The sequence below is a fragment of the Procambarus clarkii genome, chromosome 56, assembly GCF_040958095.1.
Source record: "Procambarus clarkii isolate CNS0578487 chromosome 56, FALCON_Pclarkii_2.0, whole genome shotgun sequence".
NCBI lineage: Eukaryota > Metazoa > Arthropoda > Malacostraca > Decapoda > Cambaridae > Procambarus > Procambarus clarkii.
Window position 1 is genome coordinate 679,880 of NC_091205.1, and position 22,050 is coordinate 701,929.

At 42.7% G+C, this 22,050-nt stretch overlaps 1 protein-coding gene across 1 annotated transcript in view; it reads right to left on the bottom strand.

The window, feature by feature from the left end:
* Positions 1-2,008: 2,008 nt before the first annotated feature.
* LOC138353041 (nephrin-like) overlaps positions 2,009-22,050 on the bottom strand; it is a 142,437-nt gene continuing 122,395 nt past the window's right edge. The window contains exons 4-6 of the mRNA XM_069305678.1: positions 7,182-7,326; positions 2,379-2,512; positions 2,009-2,050 (exon numbers count right to left, since the gene is read on the bottom strand). Of these exons, the coding sequence (XP_069161779.1) occupies positions 2,009-2,050; positions 2,379-2,512; positions 7,182-7,326 (321 nt within the window). The remainder of the gene's footprint in view (positions 2,051-2,378; positions 2,513-7,181; positions 7,327-22,050) is intronic.

The window sequence follows — 22,050 nt, forward strand, 5'->3', positions numbered from 1 at the left end:
CACACACACACACACACAGGTGTGTGAGGAACTCAACAAGAGGTTCCAGGAGGTCTTCACAATAGAACAGGGTGAGGTCACTGTGCTAGGAGAAAGGGAGGTAAACCAGGCGGCCTTGGAGGAGTTCGAAATTACGAGAGAGGAGGTCAAGAGACACCTGCTGGATCTGGATGTTAGAAAGGCGGTTGGTCCAGATGGGATCTCACCATGGGTACTGAAAGAGTGTGCAGAGGCACTTTGCTTGCCACTCTCCATAGTGTATAGTAAATCACTAGAGACGGGAGACCTACCAGAAATATGGAAGACGGCGAATGTGGTCCCAATATACAAAAAGGGCGACAGACAAGAGGCACTGAACTACAGGCCAGTGTCCTTGACTTGTATACCATGCAAGGTGATGGAGAAGATCGTGAGAAAAAACCTGGTAACACATCTGGAGAGAAGGGACTTCGTGACAAATCGCCAACATGGATTCAGGGAGGGTAAATCTTGCCTTACAGGCTTGATAGAATTCTACGATCAGGTGACACAGATTAAGCAAGAAAGAGAGGGCTGGGCGGACTGCATTTTCTTGGATTGTCGGAAAGCCTTTGACACAGTACCGCATAAGAGGCTGGTACATAAGCTGGAGAGACAGGCAGGTGTAGCTGGTAAGGTGCTCCAGTGGATAAGGGAGTATCTAAGCAATAGGAAGCAGAGAGTTACGGTGAGGGGTGAGACCTCCGATTGGCGTGAAGTCACCAGTGGAGTCCCACAGGGCTCTGTACTCGGTCCTATCTTGTTTCTGATATATGTAAATGATCTCCCGGAGGGTATCGATTCATTTCTCTCAATGTTTGCCGACGATGCTAAAATTATGAGAAGGATTAAAACAGAAGAGGACTGTTTGAGGCTTCAAGAAGACCTAGACAAGCTGAAGGAATGGTCGAACAAATGGTTGTTAGAGTTTAACCCAACCAAATGTAATGTAATGAAGATAGGTGTAGGGAGCAGGAGGCCAGATACAAGGTATCATCTGGGAGAGGAAATTCTTCAGGAGTCAGAGAAGGAAAAAGACTTGGGGGTTGATATCACGCCAGACCTGTCTCCTGCAGCACATATCAAGCGGATAACATCAGCGGCATATGCCAGGCTGGCCAACATACGAACGGCATTCAGAAACTTGTGTAAAGAATCATTCAGAACTTTGTATACCACATATGTCAGGCCAATCCTGGAGTATGCAGCCCCAGCATGGAGTCCATATCTAGTCAAGGATAAGACTAAACTGGAAAAGGTTCAAAGGTTTGCCACCAGACTAGTACCCGAGCTGAGAGGTATGAGCTACGAGGAGAGACTACGGGAATTAAACCTCACTTCGCTGGAAGACAGAAGAGTTAGGGGGGACATGATCACCACATTCAAGATTCTGAAGGGGATTGATAGGGTAGATAAAGACAGTCTATTTAACACAAGGGGAACACGCACAAGGGGACACAGGTGGAAACTGAGTGCCCAAATGAGCCACAGAGATATTAGAAAGAACTTTTTTAGTGTCAGAGTGGTTGACAAATGGAATGCATTAGGGGGTGATGTGGTGGAGGCTCACTCCATACACAGTTTCAAGTGTAGATATGACAGAGCCCGATAGGCTCAGGAATCTGTACACCTGTTGATTGACGGTTGAGAGGCGGGACCAAAGAGCCAGAGCTCAACCCCCGCAAACACAACTAGGTGAGTACAACTAGGTGAGTACACACACACACACACACACACACACACACACACACACACACATGCACTCACACACCCCGTGTAGTGCCTTACATATATAGTATACAAGGTTCTGAAGGATTCCTTACACAGGTTTCTGAAGGCAGTTCTGATGTTAGCCAGCCTTTCATACGCCGCCCATACGACTGCATACGGGTGTGTTATAGGTTGTGATTTGGCTATGTGTAGTCCCGTAATGTCATTGCATTCAATAAATATTTCAGTGTTTCTGGTCAATATATCTTTGAGCTGGAGGTCAAAGGGTGGGTGAGGGCGAGTCAACATCCCTCACACTTGCCTAAAAATAATCAGAATTATCGAATGTTACAATGACATGAGTTATTGTTCATTATTCATTTGACCAGAGGGATATCGAAGGCTGAAGAGATTGGTGAAAAAAATAATTGGCCAATTCATTTGTCTCATACTTTTTCGTGACGTCAGAAAGTTTAGTGATCCGAGATTTTAGGTCCGGGTGACTGAAGCTCTCTGACATCATGAAGCATCACCAGACTACTGAACCACCCAGTGTCTGATACCCTGACCGTCCCCCCACCTCGACGCTCCTCTCCCCAGGGCAGTAACGAAAGTATGGCTCGTTACTGTGCATGTTGCTAATGACTTACGTTATGAAACCAGGTGACGTTATAGACCTTAGGATTGGCCTTGAGGTGACAGGTGAAGGTGACAGAGCCGCCCTCACGAACACCGGCCTCGCCGCCTCCTCCCCCGCTGATGCTGATGGTGGCCACCGGGACGACTGTGGACACACACACACACAGTAAACAACATGGAACCAAATGTTTCACATGCAAATTATTGACTTTAAAACTTACGTTGTGATTTAGAAGCATGTATGAGAGATACTTTGGCTATTAGGCCCATTGCAGCTTATCATCTTCGATGTTATAAAGATGGCGGGGCAGAATGCTGGTCGTTCCATATTGGTGTTGAAGACGGTAGACAGTAACAAGGTGATAGCTGGCTGTTGGTACTTGACTGAATTAGTGTGATGTGCAGCGCCTTGCTGACAGCCACTCTTCTACTGTTGTATCTGGTGATTATTTTAGTGTTACACTCGACAGATACAGTGACAGATGACTGGCCATGAGCAGGGCACTGCACATGAGACAATCCCAGCCAGTCATCAACAGCCTCCTGCCACAATGTCACTCCACCATTCTGGACACCAAGGCGCAACTTGCAACATACTGTCTCAGCAAACATTAAAACACAGGAGACGGGTAACCTGTGGTGATCCTATTGGCCCCATGTGACACTTCATCTCTCCCTCTAGGTTATGTATTGTGAAGCTTCAGCCAAACTGTAGTCACGTGTTTTCTGCCTTTGAGATGGCAAACAAAACGGATTCTCTCACCATCATGTTGTACTAAAACAGAAAAATTATTTTTGGAAGGATAATATTTCATTTTCATTTTTAAATGAAGAAGAACATAACAAATATATAAGAGATCCCGTTCTAGAATCATTGATTTCAACCATGCAGTTTTATTCAATATAATATGTCTTCAGAAAAGACACACACACACACACACACGCACACACACACACACACACGCACACACACACACACACACACACACACACACACACTTTCCCCTCTGACCTCCCTCTCCCTTCACCCCATACCCTCCCTGTCCCCCATTCACTTGACCCCGCCCCCATCACTCCAGTATCCTCTGTGACCCCGTTACCCGCCCCACAAATCCTGACGCCCATAGAACAGTTTCCCCATCAGCAGAACGCACACCAAGAAGGGAACATGAGAAGGAACAGAAGAACGTGAGTCTCAACACAATGTACACTAACATAGATGGGATTATAAATAAAACAGATGAACTTGGAGAATGGGTGCTTGAAGAAAACTCAGACATAATAGCACTCACAGAAAGAAAGCTAACGAAAACCATAACAAATGTAGTGTTTTCACAGGACTACTCTGATGTGAGGAAAGAGAGAGAAGAGGAGGAGGTGGTGTAGCTCTGCTGGTAGGAAAAGGCTGGGATTTTGAGGAGATGGTTATTCAGGGCTGTGAAGGTTTCAGTGACTACATAACAGGTATAACAGCAACTGGAGGACAAAAACTTATAGGCACAGTCATATATAACCCGCCACCAAATGACAAAAGACCCAGACAGGAATATGTTCGGAAACAACATGGCGTCCATTAACATAATAGAGAGAACAGCGACTCCCGCTAGTAGGAATGGATCTGAAGTACTAATCATGGGGACTTCAACCACAGGAAGATGGATTGGGAGAACAGAGACCCACATGGAGGACCAGATACATGGAGAGCTAAGCTGCTGGACCTGACCACAAGGAACTTTCTAAGCCAACACATCAAGGGACCGACAAGAATGAGAGGAGAGGATGAACCAGCTATGCTTGATCTAATATTTACCCTCAATGAGTGGTATACAAGGGAAGTTAAGATGGATGCCCCCTTGGGAATGAGTGATCGCTGTGTATTGATCTCTGAGTACTTGGTAGAGCTTGAACTTATCTCTCCCAAAAAAGAACTAGAAAACAAGAGGCTGGCATACCGAAAAGGGAATTATGAGGGGATGAAAAGTTTCCTAAGGGATATACCATAAGACACAGACCTCAGAGCTAAGTCTGTATAAGACATGATGGACTATGTCACCCAAAAGTGTTAGGAGGCAGTAAACAGGTTTATCCCGGTCAAAAGGAAAAAAATCCGAGAAGCAAAAGAAGAGTCCATGATTTAACAGGGCATTTATGGAAGCAAAGGAGCTGAACAAAAGGGCGTGGAGGAACTTCCGAAATAACAGAACACCAAAAAGCAGAGATACCAGAGAACCAGGAAAGAGTATGTCAGTGTGAGAAGGAAATCAGAGAAAAATTATGAAAATGATATAGCAAGCAAAGCCAAGACCAATCCAAAGCTTCTCCACAGTCACATCTGGAGGAAAACAACAGTGAAAGAACAGGTAATGAAACTTAGAACCGGTGAGGACACGCATACAGAGAATGACAAAGAGTTATGTGAAGAACTCAACAAAAGGTTCCAGGAGGTCATCACAATAGAACATGGTGGGGTCACTGCACTAGGAGAGGGGGCAGTAAACCAGGTGGCCTTGGAAGGGTGCAAAATTACGAGAGATGAGGTCATGAGACACCTGTTGGATCTGGATATGAGAACGGCTGTTGGTCCAGACAGGATCCCATCATGGGCATTGAAAGAGCGTGAAGAGGCACATTGCTTGCCACTCTCCATAGTGTATAGTAGGTCGCTGGAGATGGGAAACCTACCAAAAATATGGAAGGCGGCTAATGTGGTCCCAATATACAAAAAGGGTGACAGACAAGAGACACTGACCTACAGGCCAGTGTCCATAACTCGTATACCATGCAAAGTGATGGAGAAGATCGTGAAAAAAATCAAGTAACACATCTGGAGAGATGGGATTTCGTGACAAATCGGCAACGTGGGTTCAGGGAGGGTAAATATTGCCTGACTGGCTTAATAGAATTCTACGATCAGGTGACAAAGATTAAGCAAGAACGAGAAGGCTGGGCGGACTGCATTTGTTTGGACTGTCGGAAAGCCTTTCACACAGTCCCTCATAAGAGGCTGGTACATAAGCTGGAGAGACAGGCTAGAGAAACTGGTTAAGTGCTCCAGTCGATAAAGGAATACCTATGCAATAGGAAGCAAATAGTTACACTGAGGGGTGAGACCTCAGATTGGCGTGAAGTCACCAGTGGAGTCCCACAGGGCTCTGAACTCGGTGCTATCCGGTTTCTGATATACGTAAACTATTTCCCGGAGGGTATAGACTCATTCCACTCAATGTTTGATGACGATGCCAAAATTATGATTAGTATTAAGACAGAGGAGGACTGCTTGAGGCTTCAAGAAGACCTAGACAAACTAAAGGAATGGTCGAACAAATGGTTGTTAGAGTTTAACCCAAGCAAATGTAATGTAATGAAGATATGTGTAGAGGGCTCGAAGCCAGTTACAAGGTATCATTTGGGAGATGAAATTCTTCAAGAGTCAGAGAGAGAGAAAGACCTGGGGGTTGATATCACGCCAGACCTGTCTCCTGCAGCCCATATCAAGATGATAACATATGCCAGGTTGGCTAACATAAGAACAGCATTTAGACACTTTGTATACCACCTATGTTAGACCGATCCTGGAGTATGCAGCTCCAGCGTGGAGTCGATATCTAGTCAAGCATAAGACTAAACTGGAAAAAGTTCAAAGGTTTGCCACCAGACTAGTACGCCGGGCTGAGAGGTATGAGCTACGAGGAGAGACTAAGGGAATTAAACCTCACGTCGGTAGAAGACAGAAGTGTTAGGGGGGATATGATCACCACGTACAAGATTCTCAGAGGAATTGACAAGGTAGATGAAGACAGGCTATTTAACACAAGGGGTACACGCACTAGGGGACACAGGTGGAAACTGAGTGCCCAAATGAGCCACAGAGATATTAGACATTTTTTTTTAGTGTCAGAGTAGTTGACAAATGGAATGCATTAGGCAGTGATGTGGTGGAGGTTGACTCCATACACAGTTTCAAGTGTAGATATGATAGAACCCAATAGGCTCAGGAACCTGTACAGCTGTAGATTGACGGTTGAGAGGCGGGACCAAAGAGCCAGAGCTCAACCCCTGCAAGCACAAATAGGTGAGTACACCCACACACACACACGTATGAAATGTAATTTCTTACATTTAAAATGTACAATGTACTTGTACATTTAAATGTTAAAAATTTAACAAAAATATTTCCCAACCAGCTGTTAGAATTTTTATCTTCGCGAGATATACATAACTTGAGAAGTTGTTATTATTGGTTCTTTCACTGCTGACAATTATGACAATCTTTTCTCAAAAAATAATTGAACTTATAACAACCATTTTGTTCAATGAAAAAATTAGAGTATTGCAATTAACGGTGTTAAAAAATCATTCTATTAATTGTTTAGAAAGTACGAAAAAAATTCTAGGGTTAGGTTATCATGTCAATGTACCGTATTATGCCACAGATAGTATATATTAGATCTAGTATTATTTCTGTGCTTCTGGTTACGAAGATTTCCACTGTTTTCGAATGCCATTTGGACTAATTTAATAGTACAATAAAAAAAAAAGTCCAAAAGTTAAATTTTTTGTACGATTAACCAAATAGTTGGCATAAGCACTACCATCACTGGTAAATGGGCTGAGTCATCAACACAAAGACCAATAGCATCACCAAAACTTACACCAAAACACCATAACACAAGCCCTCCCGACTATCAGAGGTCACCCTCATCGCTCCAATGTCACACCACCACCACAATCACACCACAACCACCACACCGCCACCACCACAATACCATACGACCACTACCACACCACCCCTACAAGACAGCGTGAGGACTCACAGTGGACTGCGAGGGTGAGCTGGTCGTGGAGCACAGTGCCGGGCAGGTTAGGACTGAAGGCCTTGCACACGAGGGGCGCTCCGTGGTCCCCAGGCTCAGGGGTGAGCTTCACAGTGCTCACACTCACGTTACCCGCCACCGTCGTCTGTAACCAGCAGGAGGGAGGGCGGTTAGCACGTTGGGCAGGGGAGAGAGAGAGAGAGAGAGCGAGAGAGAGAGAGAGAGAGAGAGAGAGAGAGAGAGAGAGAGAGAGAGAGAGAGAGAGAGAGAGAGAGAGAGAGAGAGAGAGAGAGAGAGAGAGAGAGAGAGAGAGAGAAACTCATGAAATGAATGAGTTTCAAGGAGCAGGCTTCAGATGAGCTGAGGTAGGATATCAGCTCATGCTTGCAGTTTCACTAGGTACGTCATTTGACAGCCGTTGTGAACCCTAAACTTAGTTTAAAAAAAATGTGTCAAAAGGACAAAGACAAATGTAAATATAAATAACATTCTTACTTATAATTAAAATTATCACTAAAATTAATAAAATTAGTTCAATATTATAATCGTCAGAGAAAATATGCTCACACACAAAGTCTCCACACACCTTCCCAAGTTAACACATCATTTGCAAAGACTTAACAAATGAATCATCAGTGATATCAGTGGCAATAACGAGCCAACAAAGTGGTCCACCACAGAAGTATTTGTCTCTCATTTGTCACTGGCACGATGGGAGCAAATTGCAATGTGTTATGCAACACAATATCAACGGTAACTAAAAATCTGCATTTCAGTTCTCTAAATTTTGGGCTGAAAGTAATTTATTGGTTAACTTGTAACATAAAAAGTCCAAGTTCATATATATATATATATATATATATATATATATATATATATATATATATATATATATATATATATATATATATAAATATATATATATATATATATATATATATTTATATATATATATATATATATATATATATATATATATATATATATATATATATTTATATATATATATATATATATATATATATATATATATATATATATATATATATATATATATATATATATATATATATATATATATATATATTGTGATGATAATCTCTTTCAAGAGAGATTGAGCCTGCTCTTCCCTACCTAAAGTTACGTTTATTCTACAAGTATAAGATGCTACATTCAAGATACGTCCACCAGTAGCACAAAACGTTTTGACCAGGAGGCATTACGTACCCTAAACCCCCAACTCCAAACTCCCTCCACTCCGGCTCGTCATCAACCAGCCAACTACCCATCCCAGCCTGCCTGCTCCTGATTGATGACTCGCCGACTGCACACTTGCACACTGCACCTCAGCGCCATCTACCTGAGTCGATGTCTGAGCTTGAACCAGCCATCAACTTCAGAATATTCTTTGTGCTCTATGAGTTGACATCTCTCTCTGGCATACTAAGCTCTGTATACTAAGGGAGGTCTCGGCTATTGCCAATATTCTCAGCACCTAATTATTTTTCACTGTATATTTATATTATTGTAGAGTAAACTTCATCCCTATTAATCGTTTATGTTATATTGTTTTTTGACTTGTTCATTTGCACTGTACATAAGCCAAGGGATTGTCTTTGTTCATATTTTGTTTTCTATAATAATTAAAGTTTCATTGTTCAAACTTTGTGCTTTGCGTGTCTTCCCTTACTTTACCACAGACAAACAGGCAAGCAGTCTCTTTTTTTTTGTAAGTGTGACCAGGCATTGACACCTGCCATTGGAGGACTGCCAAACATCTACACTCCAACACTTTCCCGTCACAATATATATATATATATATATATATATATATATATATATATATATATATATATATATATATATATATATTTATATATATATATATATATATATATATATATATATATATATATATATATATATATATATATATATATATATATATATATTAGTATATTTTGGTAGCAGTCTTTCCTGTAGACATATATTATTGAATATGACCGAAAAAGTAAGATTAATAATTCTAACACGAATTTTCTCAATCTTTCGTACATTACGCTTCACTGTGGGAGGTAAATCAAAAATCACTTCTCCAAAATTCATTTTTATTTCTAGTCTGACGCGACACGGGCGCGTTTCGTAAAACTTATTACATTTTCAAAGACTTTAGTTCACAAATACACAACTGAATAGAACTTACGCATCTCCGATTTTATATCTACATTTGAGTGAGGTGGAAGGGGTGATGTGGCATTAACACAAGACAGAACAAAATGTGGTATTAATAGGGTGTGAGTTTTCAGTCGCATATTTTCAGTCGGAAATGTCAAGACGCACAAGCCTGGAAACCCACTTCGGCCAATCATTAGCCAGATACCCACACCCACGTACAGACTGGCGAAGCGACTCAACGGCCTGCTGACTCCTTATGTTCCTTGCGCCTTCAGCCTGAAGTCTCCAAAGGAATTTGTTGACTTACTGCGGGGCACACGGGCCACAGGGATAAGAGCCTCGTTGGACGTAGAATCGCTGTTTACCAACGCACCTGTGGACGAGACAATCGGAATGATAGCCGACAGAGTGTATCGTGATCCAGCCTGTACTCCTCTTGACATACCAGAAAATATTCTGAGGAAACTACTCCAAGCTTGTACTAAAGAGGCACCCTTCTTGAGCCCGGATGGGCACATGTATAAGCAAGTAGATGGGGTCGCCATGGGTTCTCCCCTAGGTGTCCTGTTTGCAAACTTCTACATGGGTACCATCGAGCAAAAAGTCTTAGTCGACATGAACTTGAAACCGGCCATATACTGCAGGTATGTTGACGACATTTTTACACAGGTACCTGATGTCAGACATCTGCAGGAGCTGAAGGAGGCATTTGAGCAGAGTTCCGTGCTGCGTTTCACTTACGAGATGGAAAAGGATGGGAAGCTGCCCTTTCTAGATGTAACAGTCATGGAAAAGGGCGGAGGTTTCCACACTGCAGTCTACACTAAGGAAGCAAACATAGGAATGTGCCTAAATGCCAACAGCGACTGCCCAGACAGGTACAAGAGGAGTGTTGTTAACGCATATGTCGACCGTGCTCTCAGCCACAGCTCAGAATGGAAGCAAGTCGACGAAGAACTCTGTAGGGTAAGGCAGGTCCTAGTCAATAACGGCTTCTCCAATGGTTTCGTCGAAGACATCATAAGAAGGAAAGTGAAAAGCCATGCAACCTCTGAAGAGACAACCAACACAACACCTATACCCCCTATTAGACTATTTTACAGGAACTTCTTTTCCACAGCTCATAAAACGGAGGAAAGGGTCCTGAAAGATATTGTTAATAGAAACGTTATCCCTACAGACAAAAATCAGAGGATACAACTGACGATTTACTATTAAACCAGAAAAACGGCCAGCCTACTCATGAGAAACTCTCCAGACACAAAACAGAACGCTTTAAAAGAGACTAACGTCGTCTATGCCTTCAAATGCCCTCTTGGGGACTGTAAGCTCCAAAAAACCCAGTATATAGGCAAGACAACAACATCTCTTTCTAGGCGTTTAACGATGCATAAGCAACAGGGCTCCATTAAGGAACATATAATCTCTTCCCACAACCAAACCATCGCCAGAGAAATCCTAGTAAACAACACAGAAATCATCGATAGATACAGCGATAGCAGGCGGCTTGACGTTTGCGAGGCACTACACATCAAGAAGTCAACACCAGCAATCAACAGCCAATTATTGCACAACTATATTCTACCCACCTCAAGATTCCGCTCCAATATAGAAGCATCAAGAAATATGGACCAATAGGCTTTCTACAAACACTTCTATTCAATATCCATTGTTTCGTGTTCTGTCTTGTGTTGATGAAATTAATACCCTATTAATACTCTTGTTCTGTCTTGTGTTGATGAAATTAATATCCTATTAATACCACATCTTGTTCTGTCTTGTGTTAATGCCACATCACCCCTTCCACCTCACTCAAATGTAGATATAAAATCGGAGATGCGTAAGTTCTATTCAGTTGTGTATTTGTGAACTAAAGTCTTTGAAAATGTAATAAGTTTTACGAAACGCGCTCGTGTCGCGTCAGACTAGAAATAAAAATGAATTTTGGAGAATTGAGTTTTTATTTACCTCCAACAGTGAAACGAAATGTACGAAAGATTGAGAAAATTCGTGTTAGAATTATTAATCTTACTTTTTCGGTCATATTTAATAATATATGTCTACAGGAAAGACTGCTACCAAAATATACTAATATATATACATATATATATTTATTCAATGCAGCTAGAGCCTACATTGCCAACATTACGGATGAAAAGGCCCTGATAAAGCTGGACTAAGAAAGCAAAAATGCTTTCAATCTGGTTAGAAGGGATGCAGTACTCAGGGTGGTTCATCGCCCTTTTCCTATCCTCTACCCATTTGTAAACTCCTGCTACAGCAAGAATCTATCTCTGCTATTCAGGGAACATGAAATTGAATCACAAGAAGGTGTCCAACAGGGTGACCCCTTTGCTCCTTTTTTTTCGGCCTAGTCATGAAGGAAGTCACCGATATCCTGTCCAGTGAGCTCAATATTTGGTTTTTGGACGATGGTACTCTAGCCGGCTCCCCAGCCTCACTCTAGCCGGCTCCCCAGCTTCACTCTTGGACGACATAAGAATAATTCAGGAGCAAGGAGTAAGTCTAGGCCTCACCGCGAACTCTTTCAAGTGCGAAATAACCTCCACCAACCAACACATAATAGAGCAAATAAAGGTTGTTTTGCCTGACATTCATACAACCAACCCTGAGGACAGCACACTCCTAGGTGCTCCTCTTGGAAGAAATGCCATCGACGAGGTCCTTGGTAAGAAGATCACTGACCTGAAGAGGATGAACGAGAGGATTGAAGACATCGATGCCCATGATGCACTTTACCTTATCTCCAGATGCTTGTCCCTCCCCAGGCTGACCTACTTTCTAAGATGTTCGCTATCTTTCAACAATATTAAATTAGAAGAGTACGACAGCTTGCTGAAATCAACACTAGAAAAAACCCTCAATCTTTCCCTCAGCGACTCACAGTGGATACAGGCCTCCCTTCCTGTCAGACTCAGGGGCCTTGGCGTGCGTACAACAACACAAATTGTTGTACCAGCGTTTCTGTTCTCTTTAGTGGCATCTGACAACTTTGCTGAAGGAAATCCTATCTGAGCACCTAGTTCAACATTCCCCCATCCCCTCGTCCCCACCATCCTAAATTCCTCCGTCTCCTCGTCCTTCCCCACCATTACGCCCTCCCTTGTCTCCTCGTTTTCCCCACCATCTCTCACTTCCATCCCCTCATCATCCCCACCAAGAGAGCCGGTCGGGGGGCGGACAGCATGCTGGACTTGTGATACCGTGGTCCCCTGGAGCCGGCGAGAAACAATGGGCAGAGTTTCTTTCACCCTATGCCCCTGTTACCTAGCAGTAAAATAGGTACCTGGGTGTTAGTCAGGTGTCACGGGCTGCTTCCTGAGGGTGGAGGCCTGGTCGAGGACCAGGCCGCAGGGACACTAAAGCCCCGAAATCATCTCAAGATAATCTCGTGATAACCTTCCCCACTCCCTCGTCCGATGCCTTCTCAAATGGTCTGATGTTCCCATCAGAAAATTGAGAACATCAAGTGAACTGATGTTCCCATCACTGAAATGTAAGAAAAACAGTTACAAAATTAAATGAAAATATGAACAAAATAAAAAAATAAACTATACTCAAGAAAATGAAAATAAATCAAAATCTATGAAAATTCAATTTATCAATGCAATCGGAAAAATTTCAATGGAATTGTAACATAATTAGTATAGCATGTGTGTTGCTCCTACAGGCAACAGATGGCGCTGTTTTTCAAGAAAAGCATAGTTTTATCTGTCACAGGTGTGGCATCTTTACTTATACTTAAGAAATGAATGGTATAGTAAACAACACAGCTCAATTCAAACACAATGCCACACAAAATAGTTCAATAAAAATTAAATAAATCGAAATCTATGAAAATAAAATTTATCAATGCAATCGGAAACACTGAAATGGAATTCGTGACCAATATTGTATAGCATGTATGTTGCTATTATGCGCAACAGATGGCGCTGTTTTTCAAAAACGCATGTTTTTACCTGTCACAGGGGTGACATCTATATAGTAGGTATATAAAACAACGCGCCTTTTCGAATGCAACGTTGTGTCAAAATTTCAAAGCAATCGGTGAAGAACTTTTGGAGATTACACCATGTGTTGCTCTTATGTTCAACAAATGCCACTGTTTTTCAAATAAAGGATGTTTTTTCCTGTCACAGGTGACGCATATATATAGTAGATATATAAAAAGACGCGCATATTCGAATGCTACGTTGTGTCAAAATTTCAAAGCAATCGGTAAAGAGGTTGCCCAGATTTCCCCCTCACATGAAAAACACATGAAAAAGAACGTTTTTCTCAGAAAAAGCAAGATTTTTTACCGTCACAGACGTGACATCTATATATAGTATGTATATAAAAACCTGCTCGGATGCGAATGGAACGTTGTGTGAAAATTTTAAAGCAATCGGTGAAGAACTTTCGTAGATTATCGATTTAGAACAAACGAACATTTCCATTTTTATTTATATAGACTAGCAGTACCCGCCCACGCGTTGCTGTGGCTCAGCAACGCATGATCCACAGCAATTTTCCCTGTCCTCCTGTCCTCCTTACCTTTCCCCCCCCTCACCTGTCTCCTCGGCCTCCCAACCATTCCTCCCTCTACCTTCCTCTCATCTACCCCACCATTCCTCTACTCCATTATCCCCTTCTTCCTTCCCACCATGCCCCACTCCCCTGTCCCTTTGTCCTCCCCACCATTCTCCATTCCCCCATCCCCTCGTCCCCACCATCCCAAATTCCTCTGTCCCTTCGTCCTTCCCCACCATTACCACCTCCCTTGTCTCCTCGTCTTCCCCACCATATCTCACTTCCGTCCCCTCGTCATCCCCACCATTCCCCACTCCCTCGTCCGATGCCTTCCCAAATAGTCTGATGTTGCCATCAGAAAATTGAGAACATCAAGTGAACTGATGTTCCCATCACTGAAATATAAGAAAAACAGTTACAAAATTAAATGAAAATATGAAAAAAATAAAAAATGAACTATTCTCATGAAATGAAATAGTAAACAACACATCTTAATTCCAATGCAATTCACACAAAATGATTAAATCAAAATGAAAAAATATCAAAATCTATGAAAATACAATTTATCAATGCAATCGGGAACATTTAAATGGAATTGTAACATATTTAGTATAGCATGTGTGTTGCTCTTACATGCAACAGATGGCGCTGTTTTTTTAAGAAAAGCATAGTTTTATCTGTCACAGATGTGGTATCTATACTTATACTTAAGAAATGAACGGTATGGTAAACATCACAGCTCAATTTAAACACAATGCCACACAAAATAATTCAATAAAAAATCAAATAAATCGAAATCTATGAAAATAAAATTTATCAATGCAATCTGAAACACTGAAATGGAATTCGTGACCTATTTAGTATAGCGTGTATATTGCTATTATTCGCAACAGATGGCGCTGTTTTTCAAAAACGCATGTTTTTACCGGACACAGGGGTGGCATCTATATAGTAGGTATATAAAACCACGCGCTTATTTGAATGCAACGTTGTGTCAAAATTTCAAAGCAATCTGTGAAGAACTTTTGGAGATTACACCATGTGTTGCTCTTATGTTCAACAAATGGCTCTGTTTTTCAAAAAAAGGATTTTTTTCCTGTCACATGTGAGGCATGTACATAGTAGATATATAAAAAGACGCGCCTATTCGAATGCAACGTTGTGTCAAAATTTTAAAGCAATTGGTAAAGAGGTTGCCAAGATTTCCCTCACATGAAAGTCATTTTTTTAAGAAAAAGCATGATTTTTTACGGTCACAGACGTGACATCTATTTATAGTATGTATATAAAAACCTGCTCAGATGCAAATAGAATGTTGTGTGAAAATTTCAAAGCAATCGATGAAGAACTTTCGTAGATTACCGATTTTGAACAAACGAACATTTCCATTTTTATTTATACAGACTAGCAGTACCACATGACCAGACCTTCTAGAGCGGGCTCACTATACATCCACCCAAAGTTCAAGTACGTTTATTGAGACCATAAAATCCATCTAAAAAAACTTGAGTAGCTTAGGCCTTGACATTGTAAATAACCTTCTATGAAACGTGTTTAAGAAATTATCTCCATAAATGTTTTTTACAAAATGCATGAACTGCATGTTCCTCGTACTACAGCGCAAGAGTAGGTATTTGAACAAATAAATAAAACCACTATTATTCATTTTAACATTAGAGATCACAAGCGCAATTATAAAAAAATATATTTACTTCTACATCTTTTGATATAAATGAAATATGACGATAAAATTAAGTACTGGAGAAAAACATTTGAGTAAAACAACATCATTCAGTAAATACACGAAAAGACAAACATATTCAAGAAAATACACACTAGCAGAAATACATATACAAGAGAGTACAGTAAAAGGAAATACATTTACAAAGAAAAACACATACAAAGAAAAGCATACGGACGGAAATAAAACCACAATAAAAAAATACACACAAAAAAAATATACAAAGAAAACACTCACACAATAATACACACATATAAGTAAATACACATAAAAGCAAATACACATATGGAAATACACGCACAATATATAGGGTAAAATGATGATAAAGGCAGAGCTATCAAGGGAGAAGAAGAGTATAAGGCCACCAGTCTAGAGTTGCAGGTCTGGCGCACAGTGCCGACACACAACTCACACGCCGCTGATGGTGAACTTGGCACACAAGCGCTGACACGGACGGCTCCCAGCCCTAAACACACATCAATAACTATAATTCTGTTGTCTGGTACCGTCTCATAGAAAGAATATACTCAAGACATATTGACATGACATATAACGTGAACAGTTTTCCTAATACTTCCTTGTTTCATGTGGTCTGGTGTAGAGGTTTGAGAGGAGAGAATATATACATATCAAAAGCAGACGTCTTTAGCTCGAGAGGAAGGTATAGATTATTTTTTCTGTGATGAACTTTAGAGACCCAATTGGCTGAGGATTGTGCGATGTTTCAATGGTTCAATGAGCGTTATTGACCATGTGACCGGCACCCCAGAGAAGGCCGGAAGTTGCAGTTAGACAGTAGATAGGTCCTCCGGAATCCTCTCTATTATGGGGGGTGCTGGTGGCTCAGTTGGTAGAGCTGCGGGCTGGTGCATTTAGGGTCTACGGTTCGAGGCTCCGATGGTACAAGTAATGAAATATAAATATTATATCTGATATTCTTCAGTTGGGAAGGAAATTGGACAATTTACACTTCAAAGTTCATTTTACATTTTTGACTGGCTTGCAGCATTTAATTATAGTACTCTGCAGTATTCTCAATAACAAGGGAATAGTGAATACTCATTGTTAAGGACACTCCGTACCTGTCATGGGGAGAGGTGTAGTTCCCTAGTCAAGTGCACCAGGCGCTCTTGTTTTGCATTATGATTACATGTGTGTATTGTGGTGTGTGAGTGTGTGTGTGTACTCACCTAATTGTGCTTGTGGGAGTTGCGCTCTGGGTCTTTGGTCCAGCCTCTCACCTGTCAATCAACTAGTGTACAGATTCCTGAGCCAATTGGGCTCTATCATATCTACATTTGAAACTGTGTATGGAGTCAGCCTCCACCAATCACTTCCTAATGTATTCCATCTGTTAACTACTCTGACTTTGAAAAAGTTCTTTCTATCGTCACTGTGGCTCATTTGGTTATTCAATTTCCACCTGTGTCCCCTTGTTCGCGAACCACCCGTGTTAAACAGTTTATCATTATCTGCCCTGTCAATTTCTCTGAGAATTTTGTAGGTAGTGATCATGTCTTTCCTTACTCTTCTGTCTTCTAGTGTCGTGAGGTGTATTTCTCGCAGCCTTTCTTAGCAACGCATGAATCTTAGTTCTGGGACTAGCCTAGTGGCATATCTCTGAACTTTTTCAAGCTTCGCCTTGAGCTTGACAAGGTACGGGCTGATAGTGTGTGTGTGTGTACTCACCTATTTGTGCTTACAGGACTCTTGGATACCGCCTTTCCAGCCATCGCTTGTTTACAGCAATGACTCCTGTCCCATTTCCCTATCATACCTAATTTTAAAATTATGAATTTGTAATTATGAGTTTGCTTCCACAACCTGTTCCCCAAGTGCATTCCATTTTTCCACTACTCTCACGCTAAAAGAAAACTTCCTAACATATCTGTGACCCTCGTTCTGTTATTATTACGTGTGAACAATTCATCTATTTCCACTTTGTCAATTCCCCTGAGATTTTTATGTGTCCCTATCAAATCTCCTCTCTCCCTTCTTTTCTCTAGTGTCGTAAGGTTCAGTTCCTTCAGACGCTCTTCATATCCCATCCCTCGTAATTCTGGGACAAGCCTCGCTGCAAATCTCTGAACCTTCTCCAGTTTCCTTATGTGTTTCTTCAGGCGGGGACTCCATGATTGCTCCTACTCTTCTCATTAATTTTGCGTCATCCGCAAACATTGACATGTAGGATTCCACTCCTGTTAACATATCATTTATGTAAATTAGAAAGAGGATTGGTCCCAGCACCGATCCTTGAGGTACTCCACTCGTTACTGATCGCCAGTCCGATTTCTCGCCCCTTACCATTACCCTTTGACTCCGTCTTGTTAGGTAGTTCCTTACCCATGCTAGGGCCTTTTCGCTTACTCCTGCCTGCCTCACAAGTTTGTATAGCAGTCTCATGTGCCGTACTGTATCAAAGGCCTTTTGGCAGTCAAGAAATATGCAGTCTGCCCAGCCTTCTCTGTCCTGCCTTATCCTTGTTACTTTGTCATAGAATTCTAAAAGGTTCGTTGGGCATGAATTCCCTGTCCAGAACCCATGTTTGTGCTTGTTTACAAACCCAATGCTCTCCAGGTGCTCAACAAGTCTTAGCATAATTATTCTTTCAAGAATTTTGCAGGGGATGCTTGTCAGTGATACGGGTCTGTAGTTAAGTGCCTCCTCCCTCGCCTTTCTTGAAAATTGGTACGACATTTGCCTCCTTCCAGCAACTGGGCAATTCCCCCGACATAAGTTACTCATTAAAGATCATTGCCAGAGACACGCTGAGAGCCTGCGCTGCCTCTTTTAGTATTCACGGTGATACTTTGTTTGGTCCAACCGCTTTAGTTGCATCCAGTGTTGTCAACTGTTTCATTACCTCCTCTGCTGTCATCATGTAGTCAAAGACTAGGACACAATTGTCACTGGCTCCTAGTGGTATTTAATGCTCCAAATGCTGGATGTCTTCTACATTCTGGGTGAAAATGAGGTCTAATAGGCTGAGCGTATCCCCTCCTCTTTCCCTAGTGTCTTCCTTCACATGCTGTGTTAGGAAATTCCAGTCAATAACGTCTACCAGCTTCGCTCCCCACGTCTCCTCCCCGCACATGGGGATTCTTTGTTTCCGAATCTATCTCTCCGTGATTTAGGTCCCCCATGACCAGCAGCTTCGCTCTCATTCTGTGCGCTATTGTTGCTGCCCTCTGCAGTTCATCTATACATGCCTTATTGCTGTCCTCATACTCCTGCCTGGGCCTTCTACTGTTTTGGTGGGGGATTGTAAAGTATCAAGATTACAATCTTCTTCCCATCCACTGTAAGAGTTACATGTATGGATCTCGTGCTTTCATTGGTACCTGGATTTTCCAGCTCATCAAACTTCCATTTCCGCTTTATTAGGAGTGCCACTCCCCCTCCCTGTCTCTGTGTCATTTCTTTCCTTATCACCTGGTACCTCTCTGGAAAGATTGCATCTGAGATCATGCCATTTATTTTAGTTTCCACTATGGGTCTGCCTCACTAACTCTTTCTTTAATCTCTTCTGCTTCATTGGATACCCCATCAGCATTGGTGTACCAAACCTTGAGAGTCTTCTAGGAAATTCTGGTGCCAGAGTTCCCCCTTTCACCGGGGGACTGGGGGGGGGTACTAGGGGGTGCCTGGGAGTGCCTGGTAGGCGAATGGGATCTGGGCATCTAAGGGGGTAGGAAGGGCATAATGGGTCTGAAAGTTAGGGAGGGTCTGAACGGCATAGGGGGGTTGAGAAGTAGAGTGAGACTCAGAGTCAGATAGAGGTTGAGAGGTTGGGGGGGGGAGAGGGATATTGAGGGCAGAGGGCTGAGAAGAGAATGGAGCATGGGTGCTGGGAGTGGAAGAGAGGGTGTATTAGTTAGGGGGAAATCGGGGGTAGGTGGGGGTTTTGGGGTGGAAGAGGGGAAGAGGGAGATGGGGGAAGGTGTTAGTGGGTCACAAGGTGAGGGGGTTAAATGTGGGCTAGGGGTGCATAGGAGGGGTGAGGGTTGGGTGGGGTTTGGGGGTGAGTCGAAGAGGGGTGCAGTGGAAGCTGGGATGGAGCAGATGGAATTGAAGGGAATGGGGTAGAAGGGGCAGGGGAGTAGGAGGGGGTAGTAGGGGAGGGGGAATGGGAAGGTGGGTTTGGGGAAGGCATGGCTTGACCTACTGGGGTCGTTGACAGGTGTGAGGTAGCAGGGGCAGGGGAGTTGTTGGGGAGGTGGAAATGTAGAAGGGGCAGGAGGGTTTTGGGGGGGCTGAGGCAGGGGGGAGGTATAGGAGGGCTGAGTTGTGGAGGATGTGACCTGGGAGGTAAGGGTACCTGAGAGGCTAGGGGTACAGTGTCATGCTTGCCACCTATTAATGTGGGCTATTTGCTCATCTTTCGTCATAAACCTCTCAATAAACACATTGTAATGGGTTTCACTTCCTCTGAGTAAATGCTTGTTCCTCATTATGTACTCCACAGCCTCCTCCTTGGAGAATTGCACCAGAACAGGTCTATTGTTGGTACAATTGTAAGGTCCAACCCGGCGGCTGATATCCACCTCATGTTCTGCCATTCCTGCTCCAATACATCTCAATATCTCATGCAATTCATATTTTTCCGTCTGTATCCTTTCTTGTCTTGTTGGTGCCCCAGATTCGAATAATCCGTGTATTATAATGGTCCGTTTCCTCAGTAAGTCACTGTCATGCTGGTAGCCCCTCTCCTGGAGATTCCCCATCCCAACCGCACTCACTAACCCATCCCCCACTAATCCTCTGTCCTTAGCCATGCTGTTAATTAAACCTTCTTAATTCCTTTGTGATCCGAGCACATTCCCTCTCCCAGTCATCACTTCCTTTCCTAATCTCTTCCTGAATATAGAGCATAAGCTCCTGTTTCTTCCTCTCTACTGCATCCTGTATTTGCTGAAATAACTCGCTTTTAATCCCTTGAAATAAATGCTCCATCCAATCGCTCCTTCTCTCTTCAAATTTCCCTATTAATTTGTCTATAAATCTGTCATCCTCCTCGTCCCTGCTGGTGATTGACCTTGAAGCCCTTCCTGATCTTGTCATTGCAGTAACAACCTAACCAAAAAGGCACTCTGCAATACCTTGCACAAAATGCAGCACAAACAGGCGAGAAAGTACTCCACGCGGCTCGTAAGGTGTGAGGTCCTGGCGTCGCGGCGTCACAGCTGGTGAGGTCACGTCCACGCTAGTTGGCTCCACAATTCCACATTGCCACCATGTACTCAACACTTATTTTCAGTGGTGTTGTTTCTACTGCTTTTCTTCACATTCGTGTGGTTCGAGTGAGCTTACTAGTTATTCAATCACTCATATACGCATATACACTGATTATCCCTCCCAATTCATTAACTTCCCAAGAGCTCCGCAGACCCCACTTCTGCCCACCACGGCTGTCTGACCACAACTGTGGTCACAACTGTGTGTGTGTGTGTGCGTGTGTGTGTGTGTGTGTTTGTGTGTGTATGTATTCACCTAGTTGTACTCACCTAGTTGTGCTTGCGAGGGTTGAGCTCTGGCTCTTTGGTCCCGCCTCTCAACCGTCAATCAACAGGTGTACAGGTTCCTGAGCCTATTGGGCTCTATCATTTCTACTCTTGAAACTGTGTAAGGAGTCAGCCTCCACCACATTACTTCCTAATGCATTCCATTTGTCAACCACTCTGACACTAAAAAAGTTCTTTCTAATATCTCTGTGGCTCATTTGGGCACTCAGTTTCCACCTGTGTCCCCTAGTGCGTGTGCCCCTTGTGTTAAATAGCCTGTCTTTATCAACCCTGTCGATTCCCTTGAGAATCTTGAATGTGGTGATCATGTCCCCCCTAACTCTTCTGTCTTCCAACGAAGTGAGGTTTAATTCCCGTAGTCTCTCTTCGTAGCTCATACCTCTCAGCTTGGGTACTAGTCTGGTGGCAAACCTTTGAACCTTTTCCAATTTAGTCTTATGCTTGACTAGATATGGACTCCCCAGTCATCTTGTGTTTGAGATGTGTTTGTGTGTGTGTGTGTACTCACCTAGTTGTGTTTGCGGGGGTTGAGCTCTGGCTCTTTGGTCCCGCCTCTCAACCGTCAATCAACAGGTGTACAGATTCATGAGCCTATCGGGCTCTGTCATATCTACACTTGAAACTGTGTATGGAGTCAGCCTCCACCACATCACTTCCTAATGCATTCCATTTGTCAACCACTCTGACACTAAAAAAGTTCTTTCTAATATCTCTGTGGCTCATTTGGGCACTCAGTTTCCACCTGTGTCCCCTTGTGCGTGTTCCCCTTGTGTTAAATAGACTGTCTTTATCTACCCTATCAATCCCCTTCAGAATCTTGAATGTGGTGATCATGTCCCCCCTAACTCTTCTGTCTTCCAGCGAAGTGAGGTTTAATTCCCGTAGTCTCTCCTCGTAG